This window comes from Scyliorhinus torazame, chromosome 4 (genome assembly GCF_047496885.1).
Source record: "Scyliorhinus torazame isolate Kashiwa2021f chromosome 4, sScyTor2.1, whole genome shotgun sequence".
NCBI classification, from domain to species: Eukaryota; Metazoa; Chordata; class Chondrichthyes; order Carcharhiniformes; family Scyliorhinidae; genus Scyliorhinus; species Scyliorhinus torazame.
The window spans coordinates 326211837-326235758 of NC_092710.1; the positions used below are offsets into that span (position 1 = coordinate 326211837).

General features: G+C 50.5%; 1 protein-coding gene across 1 annotated transcript in view; it reads left to right on the forward strand.

Annotated features, from left to right (window-relative positions):
- Positions 1 to 23922, forward strand: part of kcnk17 (potassium channel, subfamily K, member 17) — a 50103-nt gene that overhangs the window by 20799 nt on the left and 5382 nt on the right. Inside the window, exons 2-3 of the mRNA XM_072500585.1 lie at positions 19172 to 19286; positions 22770 to 22933. Of these exons, the coding sequence (XP_072356686.1) occupies positions 19172 to 19286; positions 22770 to 22933 (279 nt within the window). The remainder of the gene's footprint in view (positions 1 to 19171; positions 19287 to 22769; positions 22934 to 23922) is intronic.

A 23922-nucleotide genomic window follows, 5' to 3' on the forward strand; every position in this document is an offset into this window, starting at 1 on the left:
CTCTTCGTATTTCAGTGCCTCCCCATTTTCATCCCCAAGTCCTTCTTTAAGCGGGTGAATAGGATTGTTTCGGGATTTGTGTGGGCGAATAAAACCCCGCGAGTCAAAAGGGTATTCTTGGAGCGTAGCCCGGGGGGGGGACGGGGGACGGGGACACATGTCACCCCGCGAGTCAAAAGGGTATTCTTGGAGCGTAGCCCGGGGGGGTGGGGGGGGGGGGGTGGCCATGATCAGGAAATGGATGATGGAGGTGGGGGCGGTTGGAGGCGGCGTTGTGTAGAGGCACCAGTCAAGGGGCACGTGTTATGGCTCCGCTGCCATTCTCGCTGGCGCGATACACCACTAGTCCGGTGGTGACGGCGGCACTGAGGATCTGGGGGCAGTGGAGGAGACACAGGGGAGAGGAGGGCGGCCTCTGTGTGGACCCCGATACGGAATAACCACAGATTTGCTCTGGGTAGGTTGGATGGGGGATACCAAGGCTGGTATAGGGCAGGTATTAGGAGGATGGGGGACCTGTTTATAGACGGGGTTTTCCCCAGCATGCAGGCACTGGAGGAGAGGTTCGGCCTGCCCCCGGGGTATGCGTTCAGGTACCTTCAGGTTCGGGACTTCCTTAGAAAACAGGTGGGGACATTCCCGCGGTTGCCCCCCCCGTAGGATCCAGGATAGGGTGGTGTCTGGCGTCTGGGTAGGGGAGGCGAAGGTGTCGGACATATATCAGGAGCTGCAGGAGGTAGAGGAAGCCTCAGTAGGGGAGTTGTAGGATAAGTGGTAGGAGGAGCTGGGCGAGGAGCTGGATGAGGGCCTGTGGGCCAATGCTCTGGGCAGGGTGAACTCCTCCTCATCATGTCCCAGGCTCGGATTAATCCAGTTTAAGGTAGTGCATCGGGCGCATACAACGGCGGCAAGAATGAGTAGGTTTTCTGGGGTGGAGGACAGGTGCCCGAGGTGTGCGGAGAGTCCGGCGAATCATGCCCAGATGTTTTGGGCATGCCCGGCGCTTAAAGGATTCTGGCAGGGGTTTGCAAGGGTGATGTCTAGGGTTTTGGACGCTCTGGTGAAGGCGAGCTCAGCGGTAGCGATATTTGGGGTGGTGGAGGATCCGGGAGTGCAGGAAGCGAAAGAGGCCGAGGTACTGGCCGTTGCCTCCCTGGTAGCCCGGAGATGGATTCTGTTAATGTGGAGGGACTCGAAACCCCCGAGTGTGGAGACCTGGGTTAGTGATATGGTGGGGTTCCTCAGCCTGGAGCGAATAAAGTTCACCTTGAGAGGGTCCTTGATGGGGTTCTCCCGGCGGTGGCAACCTTTCCTTGACTTTCTAGGGGAGCAGTAAGTGTCAGCAGCAGCAGCATCCTGGGGGGGAGGGCGGGTTCAGGTGGGGGGGGGTTACTGTTGATATAATGTGAGTTGGGCATGGAGACAAAATCGAGCTTGTTCTGTTTTTTTTTTTTAAATTCTGTTGTGTAAGTAGTTTCATTGTAATCTTTGGGTTATGTTTATTGTTATTTTTTATTACTATTTGTATTTCTATTTTTTTAATGTAAAAATGCTCATTGGAAAAACTGTAATAAAACATTTATTTTTTTTAAAATGATTCTATAGCAGCATAAACCTTTAACAGCCAACTGAGCTGAAAATGTTACGACCTTTAGGTCCTCCGGTGTCTGATTATCTGTTAAAAACAATTGGAATTTTTCTTCTTGTGAATTCCATGTTTCATGATCCTCATCAAACGCACTCCTGCTCGTCCATTATGGGGACTGGGGAGGAGAACACTGCAAAGATCAAATTTTCCCTTCCCCAATGTTCTTGCCTTGGCAACAGGAATGGTGGGAGAGTGGGGGTGACGGAAGTGGAGGTATGTGTGTGTAATAATCTGGAGGGGAAACCCTGCAGATTATTCAACCCTTTCGAGTCAAGGGTCAAAGTGGCCAATTGTAGTTCCTACCTTGATTAAAATTAGGTAACTCAGCCCAGGCTATAGGAATTGAAACTGGGGCCTTCCTGCTGGGTGAGGCCAGTTGTCATACCGGGGCAGTGCACAGTCTACCTGAGCTGTGAAGATTGTCCAAGGCAAATTATTATTGATAAGTTGCAACATCACCAAATCACTTCGAAGTATTTCCTATTTCATCTGCTCACTGGCAAGCCAACCGAGAGTATCTCTTTAAGCAAACACATATCAGGCATTTACTTAAACAAACTCTAATCCCTTTCTAAACATGAAAGGCTGTCAGCCAGGCAGCAGGTGACTGCATCAGCGAAATTTCATATTGCTCTCAGTTGCCACTGCTGCTGAATGCTTCAAAGGCTCCCCTGATCACTGTGGCATGAAGTGATTTACAGGTCCTTCCCTGATGTTCTGTTTATTTTGCAACGTACCGTGTGGTGGTGTTGGGAGGATACAAATTGTGCCCTTGACATAAATGTGAAATGTCCATCATCAAATGTTCAAACAATCAACAGACTGTTGCCCTCAGTCCAACAGAAACCTGCTGCAAAATGAAAGATTAATTGTGATGATCAAAGATGCAACTGCATTTTTCTTACTGGAAACTTACTACCCAGGAGGGAAAAAACTGTTCAGTCCAGCATTCCTATTTCCCCGTTTTACTGGTGCACTGAGTGTAACGGAGACTGAAGAGATGGAACTGGCCAGGGATGTATCCACAGCATTGAGAAAACTAACATCAAAATCAGATCCAAAACAAAAGCAGAAAATGCCAGACAATCTCAGCAGGTCTGACAGCATCTGTGGGGAGAGAACTGAGCTGACGTTTTGAGTCTGGATGACTCCTTGTCAAAGCTGGAGAGAACTGGAAATAGGATTAGATATATACTGTTGTGGGAGGGATGTGGAGCGGGGGGCTGGATAGGGGGCCAGTGATAGGTGAAGATTGACAAAAATGTCATGGACAGAAAGACAAAAGGAATGTAAATAGGGGTGATTAAGGCGAAGGAGGGTGCTGAGTGGCACAGACCTGCTGCGATTGGATTGGGTTAGATTTGTTTATTGTCACGTGTACCGAGGTACAGTGAAAAGTAGAAAAGTATTATTCTGCATACAGTCCAGAGAGATCATTCCATACATGAAAAAATAGGGCAACACAAGGTCCACAATGTAAATACATTGACACAGACATCGGGTGAAGCATCCAGGAGTGTAGTACTACTCAATAGAGAAGATGCATGAAGAGATCAGTTCAGTCCATAAGAGGGTCATTCAGGAGTCTGGTAACAGCGGGGAACGAGCTGTTTTTGAATCAGCATATTATCAGACTTTTGCATCTCCTGCCCGATGCAAGTTGGAAGAGTAAATAAGCTGGGTGGGAGGGTTTTTTGAGATTATGCTACCTGCTTTCCCAAGACGGAGTCAATGGATGGGAGGCAGGTTCATGTGATGGACTAGGCTGTGTTCATGACTCTCTGAAGTTTCTTGCTGTCTTGGGCCGAGCAGTTGCCATCCCAGGCTGTGATGCAGCCCGATAGGATGCTTCCTATGGCGCATCTGTAAAAGTTGGTAAGAGTCAATGTGGACATGCCGAATTTCCTTAGTTTCCTGAGAAAGTATAGGCGCTGTTGTGCTTTCTTGCATCGACATGGGAGGAATAGGATACATTGTTGGTGATGTGCACACCTAGGATTGTCCACTATTTTCTGTTTTTGTTCCAAATTCCAGCATCCGCAGTAATTTGCTTTTATCAAAATCCGATCTACTCGAGCTAAGAGAACAGAGGATCTGGCACATACCTGGATGCTAATGTAGCGGGTGTTACGATCCCAGTTGATGTTATAACTAGACAGGGCGATCGCAGAATGGAACCCTGGATCAAAAGACAGTATTGTAGATTCTCCTCTGTTGGGTTTCTCCGTTGCACTGGCAGCCCTGGGCTTTGCTGACGGTGTGGGGCTGCCCACAATCGGAAACCCCATTGGCCGGCTGGCGAGACGGAGAATCTCGGGGGCGCACCGCACAGAGGGATGGAGAATGCAGCCCCATAACTTTTACTTTATTTCGAAAACGTGAAGGAACAGAGTCACAGGACCGCAAATTAGTTTTTAACAAGAAAAAACATTTATTAAACATGGAAAGTTTGACGACAATACAATGCTTCTTTCCTGCCTCCTTAGGTTCAAAAATGTTTTCAGTTTTCAAAAATAACACCCCACTCTGAAACCAAATGGTCGGTGCTGCTCAACCAATCTTCTCTGGATTTCTCTCATAATCCCCCAGATGATTGTCACAAGAGAGTTTCCAAGCTCCAGTCCCCAAAACATGTGCTTTAAAATATTTTTTCAAGCAATGTTTTCCATCGCTTATTTGAATTAAGAATCCACTCCAGGTTTTCCAACTATTCTTTCAAACATAGCTTCCAAGCCACTTTTAACTGGGAATCCAGCTCTAGGTTTTACACCTCCTTTCAGGCTTCATTTATCTTGAATTGCAACGTGCATCCAAAATTCTACACAAACCGGGTACTCATTCCCCAACAGAAAATCATGGCTTCGAATACTTGAAATAAGGACACCAAACCTTACAATTGCTTCTGATATGTGGCTTGTCTGCAGCCAAGCTCATCAGCTCTTCACTTCCCTGGTCTGACTTTAACACCCATGAACAGTATCCTGTTCTAAAGTCGGTTCTTCTTTGTTCTGTTAACCTCTTGGAAACTTCTCTTCATTTTTCAAGTTTCCTTAACGAGCTGTTCTTTAAGTTTCCGGCACTTGATTTGTTAACCATTGCTCCATGGTATGGTTTTTCTTATAGCAAAGCTGAGAGAGATGTTCACTCTGTAATCCTCTGTAACCAACTGCAATAAATCCAGGTAAAACTACACTCAAAACATTTCTACCCTAAAGGTGACACCGATTACGAAGCAGCGACTTTATACTTCTCCTAGCGTGTTTACTTTTCAAACCATAACCCTCTCTAAGCACAATAGAAGCACAGTTACATAGAACATAGAACATTACAGCGCAGCACAGGCCCTTCGGCCCTCAATGTTGCGCCGACCTGTGAAACCACTCTAAAGCCCATCTACACGATTCCCTTATCGTCCATATGTCTATCCAATGACCATTTGAATGCCCTTAGTAAAGGCGAGTCCACTACTGTTGCAGGCAGGGCATTCCACACCCTTACTGCTCTCTGAGTAAAGAACCTACCTCTGACATCTGTCTTGTAGCTATCTCCCCTCAATTTAAAGCTATGTCCCCTCATGCTAGACATCACCATCAGTTGAGCTGACCAAACCCCTATACCTACAAGCACCTTTGTCTAACATGAATAGAACAGTACACAGAAAGACAAAGTTAAACCCGCTTAAATCTGTGCCTTCTTTCTAATATTTAATAATACGAATATAGAACATCTAAAATTACTTCTTTTTTCCTGACACAGGGGACTTGCTCCTGTCCCGGCTCCAAATTTTGACAGAGGGGTGGGATGCCGAGACCCACCTTCTGCGGGGCGCTCTCGGTGTGACATTCCCTGCAGCTATCATAAGGTTCTTTCTGCTGTGCCTCCACACAAGAATTGCCGATGGTGGTGTGGGGAGAATACCACGCAGGGGAATTTATCAGCCCCTTTCGGCCCCTCCAGTGCAATGAGTGGTGTCTGGAACGTCATGGGACGCAGGGATAGGGGGAGGTCAGGGGGTGGTGATGGTGATGGTGTGTGTGGAGTCAGAGACCAGGAGGTAGCTGGCAGGAGAGATAAGCCTGAGGCACATACAGGTCACGAAGACCAGGCGTGGAGGAGGAATGGAGCTGCCATGGATGATAGGGACCCATGAGGAAGGTGTGGACAATACAGATTCCCTTTGGTCCAAGGAGCCCCAAGAAGCTGAAAATATTGTTTATAACCTGGATGGGAAGGCAATCTATCTCATGCGGTCGCGAGGAAGAAGCAAAAGGCTGGTTACAAACATACTGGCTCTTAACTTTGTTTCTGTGTTACACACCAAGCCCAGTTTTAAGCCCAGTTTGCAAAGATTGGGGATAGCGGATAACTGAAAAATGTTCAGAATCAAAGCTGGCACTCTTGTTGAACACAAGGCATATCGACTCCCATTGACCACAAGGCCGGTGTCGTTGAACCTGAAATGCCAGCTCGCAGTGGCTGAAGCGACAGAGCTGAATCCTGGAATGGCCTGTGTGCCATGGATTTAGAGCATAGATCTAATGTGAGGAACCCTAGTCCACTTCCTGAGGAGGATGCAGAAACTTCATATCATTAGACTGTTTCCGAGGAAATAAGTGTTTCTGCTTATCAGGTCATGTTTGCAGGACCCCATAGACCCCAACATGGCTGAAGGACTATCTAGCCTAGGGCCTGTTGAGAAACAGAAAGCTACTGATGTTTCTGACATCCCGAATGCTCCCACTGAATCCATTGAAAGTACCTGTACTGATTGTGGACTAAGAAGGCTGTCGTAAGCGATGATGGATATCACCCTAATCCCCACCACTTGCCCAGGTCAATGATTAACAAGGGAAATCCTGTCACTCATGTTGATTCGACTGTTTAAACTTGTGTAGCTCAATCAACCTTGTTGATTTTTCAATAGCTTTACAAATGGCAATTGTGTGATGAGTAAAGTTGCTGAGGAAGCAACTCTTAAGCAGGGAAGTGTGTAGATGGGTGAATTCACACTTCTGACCTCCAACTTGGGTGTGGGATTGAATGCTAAGCCTCGCCTTCTTCAGGGCATTCACTGTGGGACATTCCCCGTGGCTACTGGAGCGCTCTGTCAGCACAGACTCTATCATAGATGCCGATGATGGGGAAAGGGGTATTTGCTGGCTGGGGAATGGTGCCCTTGTCGGGCTGGGGGGTAGTGACAGATGCCAGGGAGGAGGTAGGAGCAGGAGGGATCCGCGATCTCACACTTGCTTTCAATAACGCTATGTTTAACAAGTCTAGTACTAGATTCACAAAGTTACAGATAACAATAAATTTGATTCAGGAATTTCAACTCTGCCGGTTGGCTAGCCTATCCGGCATGATCCTACACTTCACACTGGGAGGAAGGTCTTCAGATAGGATCTTGAATGTGTATGGAACTACCCAACCATTAAAGCTATTTGGATCCTCAGTTTGTACGTATGAAACTCATTCCAAACTATCAGGGGGTTGTTGACCCAAGATAATTAAATGGTACATGATTCAGTAGGACCAATGCCTTCTGCATTTTCATTTTTTGCAAGTTTTAAAGGAAGATGAATTTTCCCAGAATACAGGAAACTTATCAATCCTGGATTTCCCCTCCTTTTAAAGTTTTATACGCTTGAGGCACGATCAATTTGACTGGAGACGAAGTTGAATCCAAACTGAGGCTTTATTAGTATCAGATGTGTGGCCTCCCACAGCAGCTGACGAAATGGCTGCGAGCTGGAGGCCACGCATATGGGCCTCTTTTTCGACGAATGAGTGCCGAATTTCGGAGGCATGGAGGGTGTGGGAAAACAATGCCACAGTCCTGCCTGCCTGGTTGAGTGTGGCGGCACTGGCGACGTCCGATGCGTCGCTTTCTACTTGGAAAGGAAGTGTTTCGTCTACAACGTGCATGCCAGCTTTGGCAATATCAGCTCTGATCCGGGCGAAAGCCTGTTGGGCCTCGGCCATCAGGGGGAAATGAATGGACTGTATGAGTGGGCGGGCCTAGTCCGCATAGTTTGGGACCCACTGTGCGTAATATGAGAAGAACCACAGTCAGCGTTTGAGGGCCTTGGGGCAGTGAGGGAGGGGGAGCTCCATGAGGGGACACATGCCGGTCCAGAACTACCACTTGAGCTCTCCAGGGGCTGTTGCTGGCCTCGATGACTCCCTCCCGAAGCAGCCGCTGGACCTCGGACCTGATGAAGGCCTTATCCTGGGTGCTGTACCGTCTGGTTTTGGTGGCGACGGGTTTGCAATCTGGAGTTAGATTGGCAAAGAGGGAAGGAGGATCAACCTTTATGGTCGCAAGGCCGCATACAGTGAGGGGTGGTAAGGGTCCGCCAAATTTAAGGGTCAGGCCCTGGAGGTTGCACTGGAAGCCCAGGGCGAGGATAAGTGCAGCGCAGAGGTTAGGGAGGACGTAGAGGCGAAAACCATGGAACACTACGCCTTGGACTGTGAGCGTGACCGTGCAGTACCCCCGGATCGCTACGCGATGGGATCCAGGGGCCAGGGAGATACTTTGATTGGTAGGGTGTACCTTAAAGGAGCAGCGCCTTACCGTATTCGGGTGTACAAAGCTCTCAGTGCTCCCGGAGTCCAGTAGGCAGGAGGTCACATGGCCGTTGACTTTCACGCTGGTGGATTATGTGGTCGGGACTGGTCGATTGCCACGGAGGCGAGCCGTGGTTGATCGTCGGGTAGTGAGGCGGCTGTTAAGTTGGAGTCCTGAAACGCCGTTGGTATCCATGTGCTGCGGTGTGGACAAGACGGCGGCGCCCGGAGATCCTGGGAATTACAAAATGGCGGCGCACATGAAATGCACGTTGTGGGGGTGGAGCAAGATGGCGGCACCCATGAAACGCACATGTTGTGCGGGGCAGAAGATGGCAGCACCCATTGGTCGCACATGGCCTGGGAGGAGAGGAGGATGGCGGCGCCCATTGTCCGTGACCGGGGGGGGGGGCGACCGCGGCCGCTGAGCAGGCCTGGCAGGCCTGGCACACCGCAGCGAAGTGGCCCTTCTTCCCGCAGGCCTTACAAAGGGCAGCGCGGGCCGGGCAGCGTTGGCGGCTGCAAAAATAGCATCGGGGCCCCCCGGAGATCACTGGTTGGCGCGTAGCGCAGGCGTATTGGGTGGGTAATGCGCCCGCTGGGGCGGCTGCATGTGGGGCCCATGAAGCGTAGGAGGAGTGGGCCGCGCGATTGGGGGAATAGGACTGGACATTGCGCAGGGCGACCGTGATGGAAAATGCTAGTGTTTTAGTCTCTGCGAGGTCGCGCGTGGCCCCTTCTAGGAGCCGCTGCCTGATAACATCATAACCAATCCCAGTTACAAAAGCGTCCCACCTAAGGAGATCTGAGTGCTCCTTAGCTGTAACGTCCTGGCAGTCACAGTCCCGCACTAGTGGGATCAGGGCCCTCCAGAAGTCCTCGATTGACTCACCAGGTAGTTGAGTACACGTTGCGAGCGCGTGTCTCGCGAAGAGCGTGTTCGTCTTCTGTTCATAATATTCTTTGAGTCGAATCATGGCATCAGCGTAATTGGGCGTAGCCTGAATCAGCGGGAAGTCTTTGGAGCTGAGTCTGGAGTACAATATTTGAATCTTCTGAGCCTCTGGAACAGGGGTCGGCGCCGCATTGATATACGCTTCAAAACAAGCTAGGCAGTGCTGAAAGTCCTTTCTGGCGTCGCTTGCGTGTGGATCCAGCTGCAGTCGATCTGGTTTAATCCGGAGGTCCATCTTCTGAATCAGATACTAATAAATTGAGGCACGATCAATTTGGCTTGAGACGAAGTTGAATCCAAACTGAGGTTTTATTAGTATTGGATGTGTGGCCTCCTACAGAAGCTGACGAAATGGCTGCGAGCTGGAGGCCACGCATATTTATACCCCGGCTCCTGGGCGGAGCTAGCATCCAGGGGCCACAGGTGAACCTGTAGTGCAGGTTCTACCGTACAACCTCTAATATCAGAACACAGTGGTTTACCACAACGCTCATCATCGCATATGAAAAAACACCCAACTTTACTGACATTGAATTCCTTCTTTTCTTAAAAGCCATTTTACCATCTTATCAATGTCCCGTTGCACTTTTCTTTTGTCCAAAGGTGATGGATTCTCAATCAGTGGAGGAGGGAGTGGGGGACTGCGAGGAGGATTTAAGGGATGCAACAAATTGGGCTCAGAACTCTGGAACGAGACCCAGTCGACCAGAGTGCCCCGGAATGCTGACCTGAAAATCAGTCACTGAGGCAAGGTAATGGTGCACCCACAGGTGGCAGATCCCTTTGCTTTTAGGTTTTGTGGACCTGCTCCTGGCTTCTCTGTAGTTGACTGGGTTAGTTCCAGAATCCCCTTCACACTAGCTAGCCTAAACAATGCACCTCGGTGTTCTGGAGCAGATTTACCAGATGGAAAGCCATCTTCTGCTTTACCTCTGTCACCCCACGCCAAATAATGCATGTGGCCTTCCCCAGCTCAGCAGGCCCTTTCATTGGCCGTTGCCCCCGAGGAGATCTGGAGCTCCAATCCACGATCATTGCCACAAAACCAGTCTCGACCCAGTACATAAAGCCCAGCAGCATTTCACCTTCATCCATTGTTCATTCCCAGTCAGGACAGCCAAAGAACACTTGGCAGCAGGAGCCCTTTCCAACAACGTCTCCCAGAGGAAACCAGGCTCGGAATTCTGGAAGAAAATTACTTTATCGCCCATCCCTTGTTGCCCTTCAGAAGGTGCTGGTGAGTTGCCTTCTTGAACCGCTGCAGTCCTTCAGCTGTTAGGGAGGGTGTTCCAGGATTTTTCCAGCGAGACTGAATGAATGGCGATGTATTTCCACATCAGGGTGGTGAGGGACTTGGAGGGGAACCTCCAGGCAGTGGGGTCCCCAGATCTCTGCTGCTCTTGTCCTTCTAGATGGTAGTGGCCGTGGGTTTGGAAGGTCCTGTAGCTGTATGAATCAGGGGATTTCAGCGACCTGTAACTGCAGCCCCCACCACCACTCCTCCCCCTCCCCCCACTCCACTCTTTTCAGGAAAGTACTCAGTTGGCCATCTCCCACTTTGAACTTAATGGCCAACCCGCATTGAACAGGCTTTAACATTCATGTGCAGGACCCAATTCCTATTCCAAAATGCCCACTCCTATTCCTGTTGCCGGCAATTTTGAAGAGTTCAGGATTGGGTTTGCGGGTCACATGTAGGCATCCCGATACTGCCAGCTCCATTGCGGAGGGAGCATTTCAGACATCCCCAATTTTGATGGAGTCGGGTCAGCTCTTGAAAATGATGTGGTTCACACCAGCTCAGAGGTGTCATGTGTTGTGATATGATGTACGTGTACCATTTTAAACTGCTGTCAATCGCTACCATTTGTCACAAGGATGCAATGCAGTAGTCCCTATTGCATGAACTGCGTGTGAGAGGTCAGACATGTGCCTGTAGACATAGATAACACTGCAGGTATATAGCCCTATCTTCGAATGAAGAATCCACCTAATTGATTTTTCCTATTATTTTGTGGGATGAGAGTGTCGCTGGCAAGGTCAACATTTGTTGCCCATCCCTAATTGTGCTTGAACTGAGTGGCTTCCTACGCCATTCAGAGGGGCATTTTAAGAGTAAAGCACATTGCTGTGGGTCTGGAATGACATGTAGGTCAGACCCGGTAAGGATGGCAGATTTCCTTCCCTAAAGGAAGGAACCAGATGGGTTTTTACAATTGATATTAGTTTCATCGAGAAAACCCTTCCCAAATCTGGCTAAGTGTAATTTTTGACCCAAAAATCCAAGTAAATCCCGCCGGCCCCATCAGCGCGATCAACACCGGAATTGTTGGAAACATTTTCACAGGGATAATGCCGTGCCCTTGGTGCAGTGTGTCTGAATCGGCCACCCTGGGGTCACCTGAGCAGTTGACTTGAAGAGCTGCATTTAAACAGCTCCACAACACGTGTCCACATTCCAGCCAAGAGGATGGCAGCAGGAAAGCCAGCTCCAAGGTTCACGGAGGGTGCCCTGAAACAGATGTTGGATGCTGTGGTGAAGAGGAGGGCAACCATTTACCCACAGGTGGGCAGGAGATCCTGGGAGTGTCCAGTCAATATGACTCATCCATTCCAGAGACCGAAGTGCCTCCGGTCCAGCAGACAGAACAGACTGGCACAACAACAGAGCACTCCAGGTCCCAGTCCATCAAGGTCATCCCGGGCAGTAGCGATAGGATTGGGAGGGTTAACCATAGAGTGATAGAATCCCTCCAGTGCAGAAGGAGGCCATTCAACCCATTAAGTCTGCACCGAATCTCCTACCTGGACCCAATCCCCATAACCCCACCTAACCTAACCTTTGGACACCAAGGGGCAATTTATCATGGCCAATCCACCTAACCTGCACATCTTTGGACTGTGGGAGGAAACCTTAGCACCCGGAGGAAACCCATGCAGACAAGGGAAGAATGTGATAACTCCTCACAGACATTCGTCGGGGTCGGATTCAAACCGGGGTCCCTGGCGCTGTGAGGCAGCAGTGCTAACCACTGTGCCACTGTACCGCCAATAGGAAATTGTAGTCGCCCAAGACGTGGGCAAAGGTGATGTTAGGCACTTGGGGATGTTGAGCACTGACATTTGTATACATTTGATATCACTATCGTGCATCATCACTCTGAAATGACTGAAACCATGGGGAATCTGTGAGCCAGCAGCCACAGGGGTCAGACATTCGCAGTATCTCTGAGGAACATCACAGCTCTTTCCTCAATGGGCAGCTGGCATTTGGGGGTCTCCCCAGCTCCCTGAGTTGTTAACCCTCTCAAGCCCGCCGGGCATATAGGAGGGGCCACCTCAAGAAAGGTCACCCGAGTGTCCTCCTGCAACTGTGCGACAATGAGGGCGTCTCTAACCCTCCTGCCCATGCACATGGGACCACTGAAGGCTATTTCAGGAGGGACTTGGTTTTCCTGGTCGCAGCTGGACGCTCACATTTGGACAGTAAGGTGGGCGTTGGGAAGGGGTAGGGGTGGAAATCTATTGGGACCTTTAATGCAGTAGCTGGGGGCCCTGGAGAGAGGTTAACCCCTTGGACCTTGTTCTCGAGGCACAAGGTCTGTCACCCTCTTACTGAAAGCTGAGGCGCAGCCTTGGCTGTCCACTGTTAACTCCTGAAGGCCAATCAGTGTCGCAGGCATAAATCTCAGTTTACTAACTGGACGTAATTGCTTCCTCCCTCAGTGCTAGGCTGTGCTAATCGGCCCCATGGTGGCACAAGCAGCAGCCTTTAGGGTTCATTGCTGTCATCGTTCCATAATAAAACTCATTGGATGGTAATCCTCAGCTGCAGCCAGCCGCTCAAAGGAGCATTGTCATGTGGGAACCCGCCCACTCACCTGTCCTCCCAGTCCAGCTGGCCAGGCTGCATGGCACACAACTAGATGCCCCCCCTCCCCGAATAGGAGGGGCCACCTCAAGAAGGGTCACCCGAGTGTCCTCCTGGAACTGTGCGACGCTGGGCCCCTCCAGGTCCTCTCCAGGGCCCCCAGCTCCTGCATTAAAGGTCCCAATAGATTTCCACCCCTACCCCTTCCCAACGCCCACCTTACTGTCCAAATGTGAGCGTCCAGCTGTCTCTAACCCTCCTGCCCATGCGCATGGGACAAGACTTCTCCACCTCACATTCCCCTCCTACCCAAGACCTCCAAGAACTTCCCGACCGCACAGACACCCGCGAACGAGCTTACAGAGCCCCCGGCATCCAGAAGTCCCCCCTCCTGACCTCACAGACCACCATGAACGGACTTACAGAGCCCTGTGAAAGGACTTACACACCCCCATGAGGTCAATCACAGACACCCGACGTCTACCCTCTTCTATCTCACTTCCCCCCCCCGCCCCCCACCTCCGAGTTGTCCGGTGATCCCTGCTCCCTTGGACTCCCTGGTGGTGAAATGCGCCAACCTCCTTCTCGGCGATCATGGCACCAGGTTTCTGTTTTATAAGAACAGTAGTGGTTCGTATACAAGGGCAGATGATGCGTTGTGATGCCCGCTAATGAGATGGTAATGCATGCACATCAGACTTGTGCTCTTCCTGGGCCTTCTAGTGATGCGACGGGTCCAACCGCCGACCCCTGTCCCCAGCCAGTGTCACAGCCGGAGGCCCCTCATGAGCCGAGCACTGACAGGGACAGCAGCTCAGACAGCAGCCCTCGGCCTGAGACTCCGGACACGTCGGAGGCTGAGGATGACACTGACTTTCCATCACAGTTGTCTCCTACACCTACACCATCCGAGAGACACCACTTTAGAGGCTCCTGGGACACTCTCTGGCGCGCACCACACAATTGATCCGGTAGAGAAGGTGGAGGCAGGAGCACCCGACGGGGGGACGGTCGAAGGACAGGCCGACCCGGGGAACTAGCTGTCGGCCAGATGGGTCCCAGGCTTCTGGAACTCAGTTCCATCTCTAGTGTAGATGCAGTCGCAGAGCCGGGGACTACATGAGGGGTTGTCGGCGAGCATCCAGTACCTGCAGGTGCAGTTGGAGGAGTCCAACTGCATGCAGGAGCAAGAGACGGTGCCGGCCATGTGTGCCACCCAGGCCAACACCACATGGGTGGCATCCACGGTGGAGGCACTGGGGGCGACAGGTTGGGCCATGGATCAGCATGTCGAAGGCCTGGGGCATTCTGTGCAGGTGCTGGCCAAGGCCCAGGACAGGGTTGCTGCCTCACAGGTAGCCATGTGCCAGAGCCACCTGGACATTGCAACAGCACTTCTGAGCGTGGCCGCCACAGCAGGCCATGGCTGGGAACGTTGGCGGCATTGTCCAGGCGTTGGTCAACGTGGCGCAGTCACAGAAGGAGGTGGCCCAGACCCAGAGGGAGATGGCACAGTCATTGGCTGATGTGGTACAGACCCAGAAGGTGGTGGCACAGTCTCAGCATGATGTGGCGCAGTCCCAGATGGAGATGAAAATGAAAAAAATGAAATGAAAATGAAAATTGCTTATTGTCACAAGTAGGCTTCAAATGAAGTTACTGTGAAAAGCCCCTAGTCGCCACATTCCAGCGTCTGTTCGGGGAGGCCGGTACAGGAATTGAACGGTGCTGCTGGCCTGCCTTGGTCTGCTTTAAAAGCCAGTGATTTAACCCTGTGCTAAACCACCCCCATATGATCCACTCCCTGTGCTTCCTGCATGCAGACCCTGATCGAGACCAGAGCGGGCCTCCAGGACTGGTAGTGCCAGGTGGCGGGGGAGCCTCAGGGGATAGCTCTGCTCTCGCCCCCATCCCATGGAATAACCCGGGGGCCATCAGGCACCCCGAGGGAGGAGGAAGTGATGGGGTCTGTGCCGTTCACTCCTGAAGGGGAGGTGCTGGAACACCGCAGCATGCTGTACTCCCCCCCCCCCCCCCCCCCTCCCTTGCCCCTGGTGCTTCTGGTGGGCAGTGAGCAGAACAGGGCAGCACCACGCCAACTGGGACACCCGAGCAGCAGCCGGGCCCATCCATGTCTGGTCACCCCAGAAGGCGGCCGCCAATGGTGACCCAGGTCGCAGGGCGGGAATCACAGCAGGCCGCCTCCACTCCTGATGTACCGACTGGGGATCCACCAAGACATAGCGTTAGGGCCCGCAAGGCTAAAAGTTAGGCACCAGTTAAGTTGTCACGGGTGTAGGGCACAGTTTAGTTATAGGGGTTAGGGCACAAATCTGTATATATGTTGTCACATGAAACACCTGTTCACACTGTTACAACCTGCCTCGGTCCTCTGTCAGATGGGTTGTGGGGTGGGGTGGGCTGTCCAGAGAGGGGGCAGTGGGTGCAGTGGGGGTGGGTGGGGGGGTGAATGGCGGGATATTGTGGGTAGACTGGCCTCCCCCTCCTCACTCCCGACTGTCCCCACCACCATCAACCCAGGGATTCGATGGGACCGTGTGATGGAATGGCCAGCTCGCATGCAGGGATTACCCAGGTGGATGATGGGAAGTGCTACTGTGGGCAGTAGTCAGATGTTGTCAAATGATACAGAGCACCAGAGGTCATCAGAGAGGGGGTTGCTATCATCCCATTGACCAATGTTACTGCCAATCCAGAGCCCCCATCCTGTAGTGCGGCAGGTATGTAACACAGAGGGTGTTGCAGGCGAGGGGGTGGCCGGGGAGAGAGTGGGGAGCCTGGGTGTGGGCCTCCCGTGCCTTCCTGGGCCCCATGTCCTGCCAATCCTCCTCCCCCGCATCCTCCTCGTCGGACGAGGACTGGTGTTCATTGTCCTCCTCTAGCACGACGCCCCTCTGCTGCGCTATGTTGTGGAGGATGCAGAGAAATGCTTCCACTGTCTTTCACTAAATGTTTGAATTAATCCCTTGCGCTGTACAGCCCTGTGCTGTTGGTTGCAGTTTGGTCCCCTTGTGTGATACAAAACATGCGGTCAAAGGGCAGAATGGTGGGGCAGTGGTTAGCACTGGGACTACAGCGTTGAGGACCTGGGTTCGAATCCTGGCCCTGGGTCACTGTCCGTGTGGAGTTTGCACATTCTCCCCGTTTCTGCGTGGGTTTTACCCCCACAACACAAAGATGTGCAGGTTAGGTGGACTGGCCATGATAAATTGCCCCTCAATTGGAAAAAAAATAATTGGGTACTCTAAATAATAATAATCACTTATTGTCACAAGTAGGCTTCAATGAAGTTACTGTGAAAAGCCCCTAGTCGCCACATTCTGGCGCCTGTTCAGGGAGGCCGGTACGGGAATTGAACCCACGCTGCTGGCATTGTTCTGCATTACAAGCTGTTTAACCCATTGTGCTAAACCAGCCCCTTTTATGGGGCAGCATGTTAGCACAGTGGTTAGCACAGTTGCTTCACAGCACCAGGGTCCCAGGTTCGATTCCCCGCTGGGTGAGGTCTGCACGTTCTCCCCGTGTCTGCGTGGGTTTCCTCCGGGATCTCACCTGGAGCCAATGAGGATACAAAGATGTCAGTTAAGGTCCCAGCAATTTCCTCCCTTGCTTCCCTCAGTATTCTGGGGTAAATCCCATCCGGCCCAGGAAACTTATCTACCTTAATATCTTTTTTTTTAAAAAACTATTTTTGTTAAGGTTTTATAGAATTGTTCATAATAAAACAGTAGTAACAATAATAACAAAACAAACTAGAGTGAACATTAACACAGTGCAAAAAGAGAATATACAATAACAATTAAATAGACATTACCCCACGCGACTCAGTCTTCCCACACCATCCCAATGAAGCACTCACCCCCCCCCCCCCACCTCCCCCACCCTTACGGATTGCTGCTGACAGTTTAATTTTCCCCAAGAAAGTCGACGAACGGCTGCCACCTCCGAGAGAACCCTAGCGTAGACCCTCTTAAGGCAAACTTTATTTTCTCGAGGCTGAGAGACCCAGCCATGTCACTAACCCAGGTCTCTACACTCGGGGCTTCGAGTCCCTCCACATTAATAAAATCCGTCTCCGGGCTGCTAGGGAGGCAAAGGCCAAGACGTCGGCCTCCTTCGCCCCCTGAACACCCGGGTCTTCTGACACTCCAAAGATCGCTATCTCTGGACTCGGCACCACCCGTGTGTTAAGCACCTTGACATTGCCCTCGTGAACCCTTGCCAGAACTCTCTAAGCTCCGGGCATGCCCAAAACATGTGGACATGGTTTGCAGGGCTGCCTTGCACCTCATACACCTGTCCTCTACCCCAAAAAACTTGCTCATTCTCGCTGCCATCATGTGTGCCCGGTGGACCACCTTAAATTGAATTAGACTGAGCCTGGCACATGATGAGGAGGAATTAACCCTGCCGAGGACCTCTGCCCACAGACCCGCTTCCAACTCCTCACCTAGCTCCTCCTCCCACTTGCCCCTGAGCTCCTCCACCGGGGTTTCCTCCACCTCCTGTAGTTCCTGGTAGATATCTGACACCTTCCCCTCCCCCACCCAGGTGCCGGAGACCACCTTGTCCTGTATCCTCAATGGCGGCAGCGTCGGAAAGGCCACCACCTGTTTGTTCTGGAATGCTCGTACTTGCAGATATTTAAAGGAGTTTCCTGGCGGCAGATTAAATTTGTCCTCCAGCGCCTTCAAACTGGGAAAGTTCCGTCTATGAACAGATCCCCCATCCTTCTGATGCCTGCCCTCTGCCAGCTCCAGAACCCACCATCCATCCTACCGGGACAAACCTGTGGTTGTTACATATCGGGGTCCAGACTGACGCTCCCTCCACCCTCTTGTATCTCCTCCACTGTCCCCAGATCCTCAGTGTCGCCATCACCACCGGACTTGTGGAGTAGCGGGTCGGCGAGAATGGCAAAGGAACCGTTATCAAAGCTCCCAGACTAGAACTTTTACATGACGCCGCTCCCACGCCGACCCTTCCCATCGCCCACTTCCTAATCATAGCTATATTGGCCGCCCAGTAATAGTTGCGAAAGATCGGCAGCGCCAACCCCCCCCCCTCGACTGCGCTCCAACAGCGATCTCCTTACTCACGGGGTCTTATTCGCCCACACAAAGCCCAAAATGATCCTACTCACCCGCTTAAAAAGGCCTTAGGGATGAAGATGGGGAGGCACTGAAAGACAAACAAAAATCTGGGGAGGACAGTCATTTTCACCGTCTGCACCCTCCCTGCCAGTGAGAGCGGGAGCATGTCCCAACTTTTAAAGTCCCTTCCATTTGCTCCACCAACCGGGTCAGATTGAGCCTGTGCAGGGCATCCCATTTCCTGGCCACCTGTATACCCAGGTAACAAAACCTTTTCTCTACCATCCTGAGCGGCGGCTCTTTCAGTCTCTCCTCCTGCCCCTTGGCCTGGATCACGAACAACTCGCTCTTTCCCGTGTTCAGCTTGTACCCTGAAAAATACCAAAATCCCTCAGGATCCGCAGAACCTCCTCCATCCCCTCCACAGGGTCCAAAATGTACAGGAGCAAATCATCCGCGTATAGCGAGACCCGATGGTCCACCCCCCACGAACCAGTCCCAGCCAGTTCCTCGAGGCTCTCAGCACCATTGCTCGCGCTTCTATAGCTCGGGCAAATAGTAACGGGGAGAAGGGACACCCCTGCCTCGTTCCCCGGTGATACCTTGACATATTTTAAAAGACCGAATACCTCCTCCTTTTCGATGTTAAGATGATGCAGACTGTCCACGCACCGTATCCAAGAATCATCTTCCACAAAGTCCCTTTTTTTGGTGAATTGTAGGTAGCCATGATGTGGAGATGCCGGCTTTGGACTGGGGTGGGCTCAGTAAGAAGTCTTACAACACCAGGTTAAAGTCCAACAGGCCTGTTTGGAATCACTAGCCTTCAGAGTGAGTGAAGGAGCCACGTTCCAAAAGCTAGTGATTGGACTTTAACCTGGTGTTGTAAGACTTCTTAAAGTAATTTTAGAATTAGGTGTCTTCCCGAACAATTTGCTTTTTCTTAAAGGCCATCATGCTCACAGTTTGTTTTGGAACTTTAGTATTAACCTTCATTCTCTTGTTTATTTCAGATTATAATAGATGCCTGGGATAAAGGTGTAAATCCGACAGGAAACTCCACCAACCCAAGCAACTGGGACTTCAGCAGTTCATTTTTCTTTGCAGGAGCCGTGGTGACTACAATAGGTAAAGAGTTACGTTAAAGCGCATTATTGATTTTGTTTTTCTGACTCAGGATTTGGGTTTTCGGGCTGCACGGTGGTGCAGTGGTTAGCACTGGGACTGCGGCGCTGAGAACCCGGGTTCGAATCCCGGCTCTGGGTCACTGTCTGTGTGGAGTTTGCACATTCTCCCCGTGTCTGTGTGGGTTTCACCCCCACAACCCAAAGACGTGCAGGCTAGGTGGATTGGCCACGCTGAATTGCCCCTTAATTGGAAAAAAGTAATTGTGTACTCTAAATTTTAAAAAAAAGGAATTGGGTTTTCACTCTTTGCCGGGGCAATTTTCAGCTCCGTACATTTGGTGGGGTCTCTTACCTGGTGGAAGTGCTCATGAGAGGTTTTAAGTGTGTCGCCCAGGTTATCTCTTGGCAGTTCATTTCAATGGTTTGAAAATCGGACCAGTTGGTTTCTTCCATCTGTGGTGCCTGATGCTCCTTCCAAGTGGGGTAGGGTCTGAAATTTACCCTGAGTTATTTTCCAGTGATCCGGATGCTTCACCATAATTGCCCCCTCCCTCCGCCTCATAGGTAGCTGGTGATTTCTGCACTTGTTGCAGCCAGTGGCATCACCCTAGGATTAGTTAGATCACAGGCTGGCTTTGTTGCCTTGTTCGACAACTTGCCTCACCTCAAACTCACTTAGCCCCAACATCCATGGGGCCGAACCTTACCGGGATGATTTTGGTTCCACACCTCCGGGACTGAAAGCGGTTGGCTGCCTCACTTAGACTGTCAGTGGGACCCGGAAAGGCATCTTCCTGACAGTGGCCAATGAAGTGGTTGCTGCCAGGATCTGCTATCTTTATTAGAAATGGCCACTCCCTCCCCCTCCCCCACAAAGAGCTGCTGACCAATCAGAGGGTCAGGCACCCAACAGCACCATCGCTAGCAGTGGTCATCGCTGGAGCTGCACCTTACCTAAATGCTCTCTAAGACAGGTAAGTGGGGTCTGGGCAGGCAGGCCCCAGCAATAGGGGAGGGTTGGGGGTTGGTGGAGGGAACCGGTGGATACCGGGGGCAGGTGATACCTTTGCCGCTGGTATGGCCATTGTTTCCAGGGCACTCCTTGGTGGAACATGGAGTGCCCAAAAGAAGGGTCCCCCTTTGGTGCCCACTAGGAGACCATACCCTGGGACGCCACCAGGTTTCACTGGATGGTCTCCTACATGGGAAATATGCTAACAAAAGCAGGAAATGTTACTTAATTGGTCAGTTAAATAGCTCAATTGGACATCAGGCGGGCAGTTTTGCTGTCACCTTTACCACCATTGTAAAAATCACATTGCAGTGGAAAGATGACAGGCACACCATCTTCCCATGACATTTTTCCAATTTTTCCAATGGTAGCGTTTGTTGCAAAAGGACTGGAGTATAAAAATAGAGAAGTATTGTTGCAATTGTATAGGTGTTGGTGAGACTATATCTGGAGTATTGTGTCCAGTTTTGGTCTCCTTATTTGAGGAAAGATGTGGTGGCATTGGAGGCAGTTCAGAGGAGCTTCACCAGATTGATTCCGGGCATGAAGGGGTTGACGTGTGAGGAGGGATCAAACAGTTTGGGCTGATACTCGCTGGAGTTCAGAAGGATGAGAGGGGATCTGATCGAGGTGTATAAAATACTAAATGGGATTGATTTCGTAAACGTGGACCAACTGTTCCCCCTTGTGTGGCAACCGAGAACAAGAGGTCACAGATATAGATTGAGAGACAGTAGATTTAAAACTGAGACGAGGAGGCACTACTTCTCGCAGAGAGAAGTGAATTTGTGGGCAGCATGGTCGCATAATGGCTAGCACTATGGCTTCACAGCTCCAGGGTCCCGGGTTCGATTCCCGCTTGGGTCACTGTCTGCGGAGTCTGCACGTTCTCCCCGTGTCTGCGTGGGTTTCCTCCGGGTGCTCCGATTTCCTCCCACAAGTCCCACAAGACGTGCTGTTAGGTAATTTGGACATTCTGAATTCTCCCTCTGTGACCCGAACAGGCGCCAGAATGTGGTGACTAGGGACTTTTCACAGTAACTTCATTGCAGTGTTAGTGTATGCCTACTTGTGACAGTAAAGATTACTGTTATTATTTGCAGAACTCGCTGCCCTATAGTGGGGTGGAGTCTGAATCATGAAACGGTTTCAAGGGGGAGATAGATATATTTCTGATTTTTAAAAACGGGTTAAAGCGATCTGGGGAGCAGGCAAGGAAGTGGCTTTGAGACCAGGAAGAGATCAGCCACGATCAGATTGAATGGAGGAGCAGGATCGAGGGGCTGAATTGCTGACTTCTGCTCCTAATTCTTATGTTCTTAACCCATATGTATTTGTGGAGAGACATAAACAGTGCTGCACATTACTGAGGAGTGCACCCTCTGCAGGCTAAGTGCAGTCTAATCATCTTAAACTCAACAAATAAGGGGACAATCGTTTGGTTTGGGGGATTTGCATTTGCCAAATAAATAAATTTCAATATGTGGAGACATGGAGAGGATGTTTCCACTTGTAGGAAAAACTAGAACCAGCGGACACCATCTCAGACTAGAGGGACGATCCTGTAAAACAGAGATGAGGAGGAATTTCTTCAGCCAGAGGGTGGTGAATCTGTGGAACTCTTTGCTGCAGAAAGCTGTGGAGGACAAATCACTGAGTGTCTTTAAGACAGAGATAGATACGTTCTTGATTGATAAGGGCACCAGGGGTTATGGGGAGAAGGCAGGAGAATGGGGATGAGAAAAATATCAGCTATGATTGAATGGCGGAGCAGACTCGATGTGCCGAGTGGCCTAATTCTGCTCCTATGCCTTATGGTCTAATATAGAACCTTAGTTGCAGCTGTATAGAACCTTAGTTAGGCCACACTTGGAGTATAGTGTTCAATTCTGGTCGCCACACTACCAGAAGGATGTGGAGGCTTTAGAGAGGGTGCAGAAGAGATTTACCAGAATGTTGCCTGGTATGGAGGGCATTAGCTATGAGGAGCGGTTGAATAAACTCGGTTTGTTCTCACTGGAACGAAGGAGGTTGAGGGGCGACCTGATAGAGGTCTACAAAATTATGAGGGGCATAGACAGAGTGGATAGTCAGAGGCTTTTCCCCGGGGTAGAGGGGTCAATTACTAGGGGGCATAGGTTTAAGGTGAGAGGGGCAAGGTTTCTAGTAGATGTACGAGGCAAGTTTTTTACGCAGAGGGTAGTGGGTGCCTGGAACTCGCTACCGGAGGAGGTGGTGGAAGCAGGGACGATAGTGACATTTAAGGGGGCATCTTTACAAATACATGAATAGGATGGGAATAGAGGGATACGGACCCAGAAAATGTAGAAGATTGTAGTTTAATCGGGCAGCATGGTCAGCACGGGCTTGGAGGGCCGAAGGGCCTGTTCCTGTGCTGTACATTTCTTTGTTCTTTGTTCTTTGTATGTGAAATTGAAAAAAAAAAATCACATTTTCTCTCTGGTTTTACAGGTTTCGGTAATCTGTCACCTAGCACTGTGGGGGGACAAGTGTTCTGTGTGTTCTACGCATTAGTTGGAATCCCCTTGAACCTAACCTTTCTGAACACCCTGGGGAGGAGTTTGAATGGCTACTTGAAGAGAGTGGAGAGAAGTGGTCAGAAATCAAACAACAAAGTAAGCTTCAAATCCAGATAGCTACTGGAAGCCTCTTAAGAAGGAAAGCTTGACTCTTGACCATGCCAGTACTGAGCTGCGCATAGTCAATGCTCAGCTAATCATACTACTCCAGCATAGAAATGTATACATGCCAAAGGTATTACAGAATGAATTATTCATGTGTAAGAGGAATAGGCAAACAATAGTGAACTGGCTATGGAAACACATTTAGTCCTGAAGTAGAAGGACTTGGGCCAGTTGTAAAATGTTGCTGCATCTTCTTTCTTTCCACAGCGAGTGGCTATGGTCTGGAAAGCGCAGCCTAAAAAATGGCAGCGGTTTACTCAACAACACCTTCTATAGGCAATTGGGCAAATGCATAAAGGGGAAGATTTGCAGGGGTTTGGGGTAAATGGGACTAATTGATACATTGATACATAGAAGGTAGGAGCAGGAGGAGGCCTTTTGGCCCTTCGAGCCTGCTCCGCCATTTATCACAATCGTGGCTGATCATCCAACTCAATAGCCTAATCCTGCTTTCTCCCCATAGCCTTTGATCCCATTCTCCCCAAGTGCTATATCCAGCCGCCTCTTGAATATATTCAATGTTTTAACATCAACTACTTCCTGTGGTAATGAATTCCACACGCTCACCACTCTTTGGGTGAAGAAATGTCTCCTCATCTCTGGCCGAAATGGTTTATTCCTGGTTCTGGACACACCCACCATCGGGAACATCTTCCTGCATCTACCCTGTCTCATCCTGTTAGAATTTTATGAGTCTCTATAGAACCCCTCATTCTTCTGAACTCCAGAGAGAACAATCCCAACCTAGTCAATCTCTCCTCATATGACAGTCCTGCCATCCCCGGAATTTTTTCAAGAGCAACTCTTTCAAGCAGCTTTTGCAGGCCGGATGGGTAGAATGGCCGCCTTCTGTGCTATGATTATATTCAGACCTTTGATGACATTATAGATGATGAATTAACCTTTAACTCTTTTGTCAC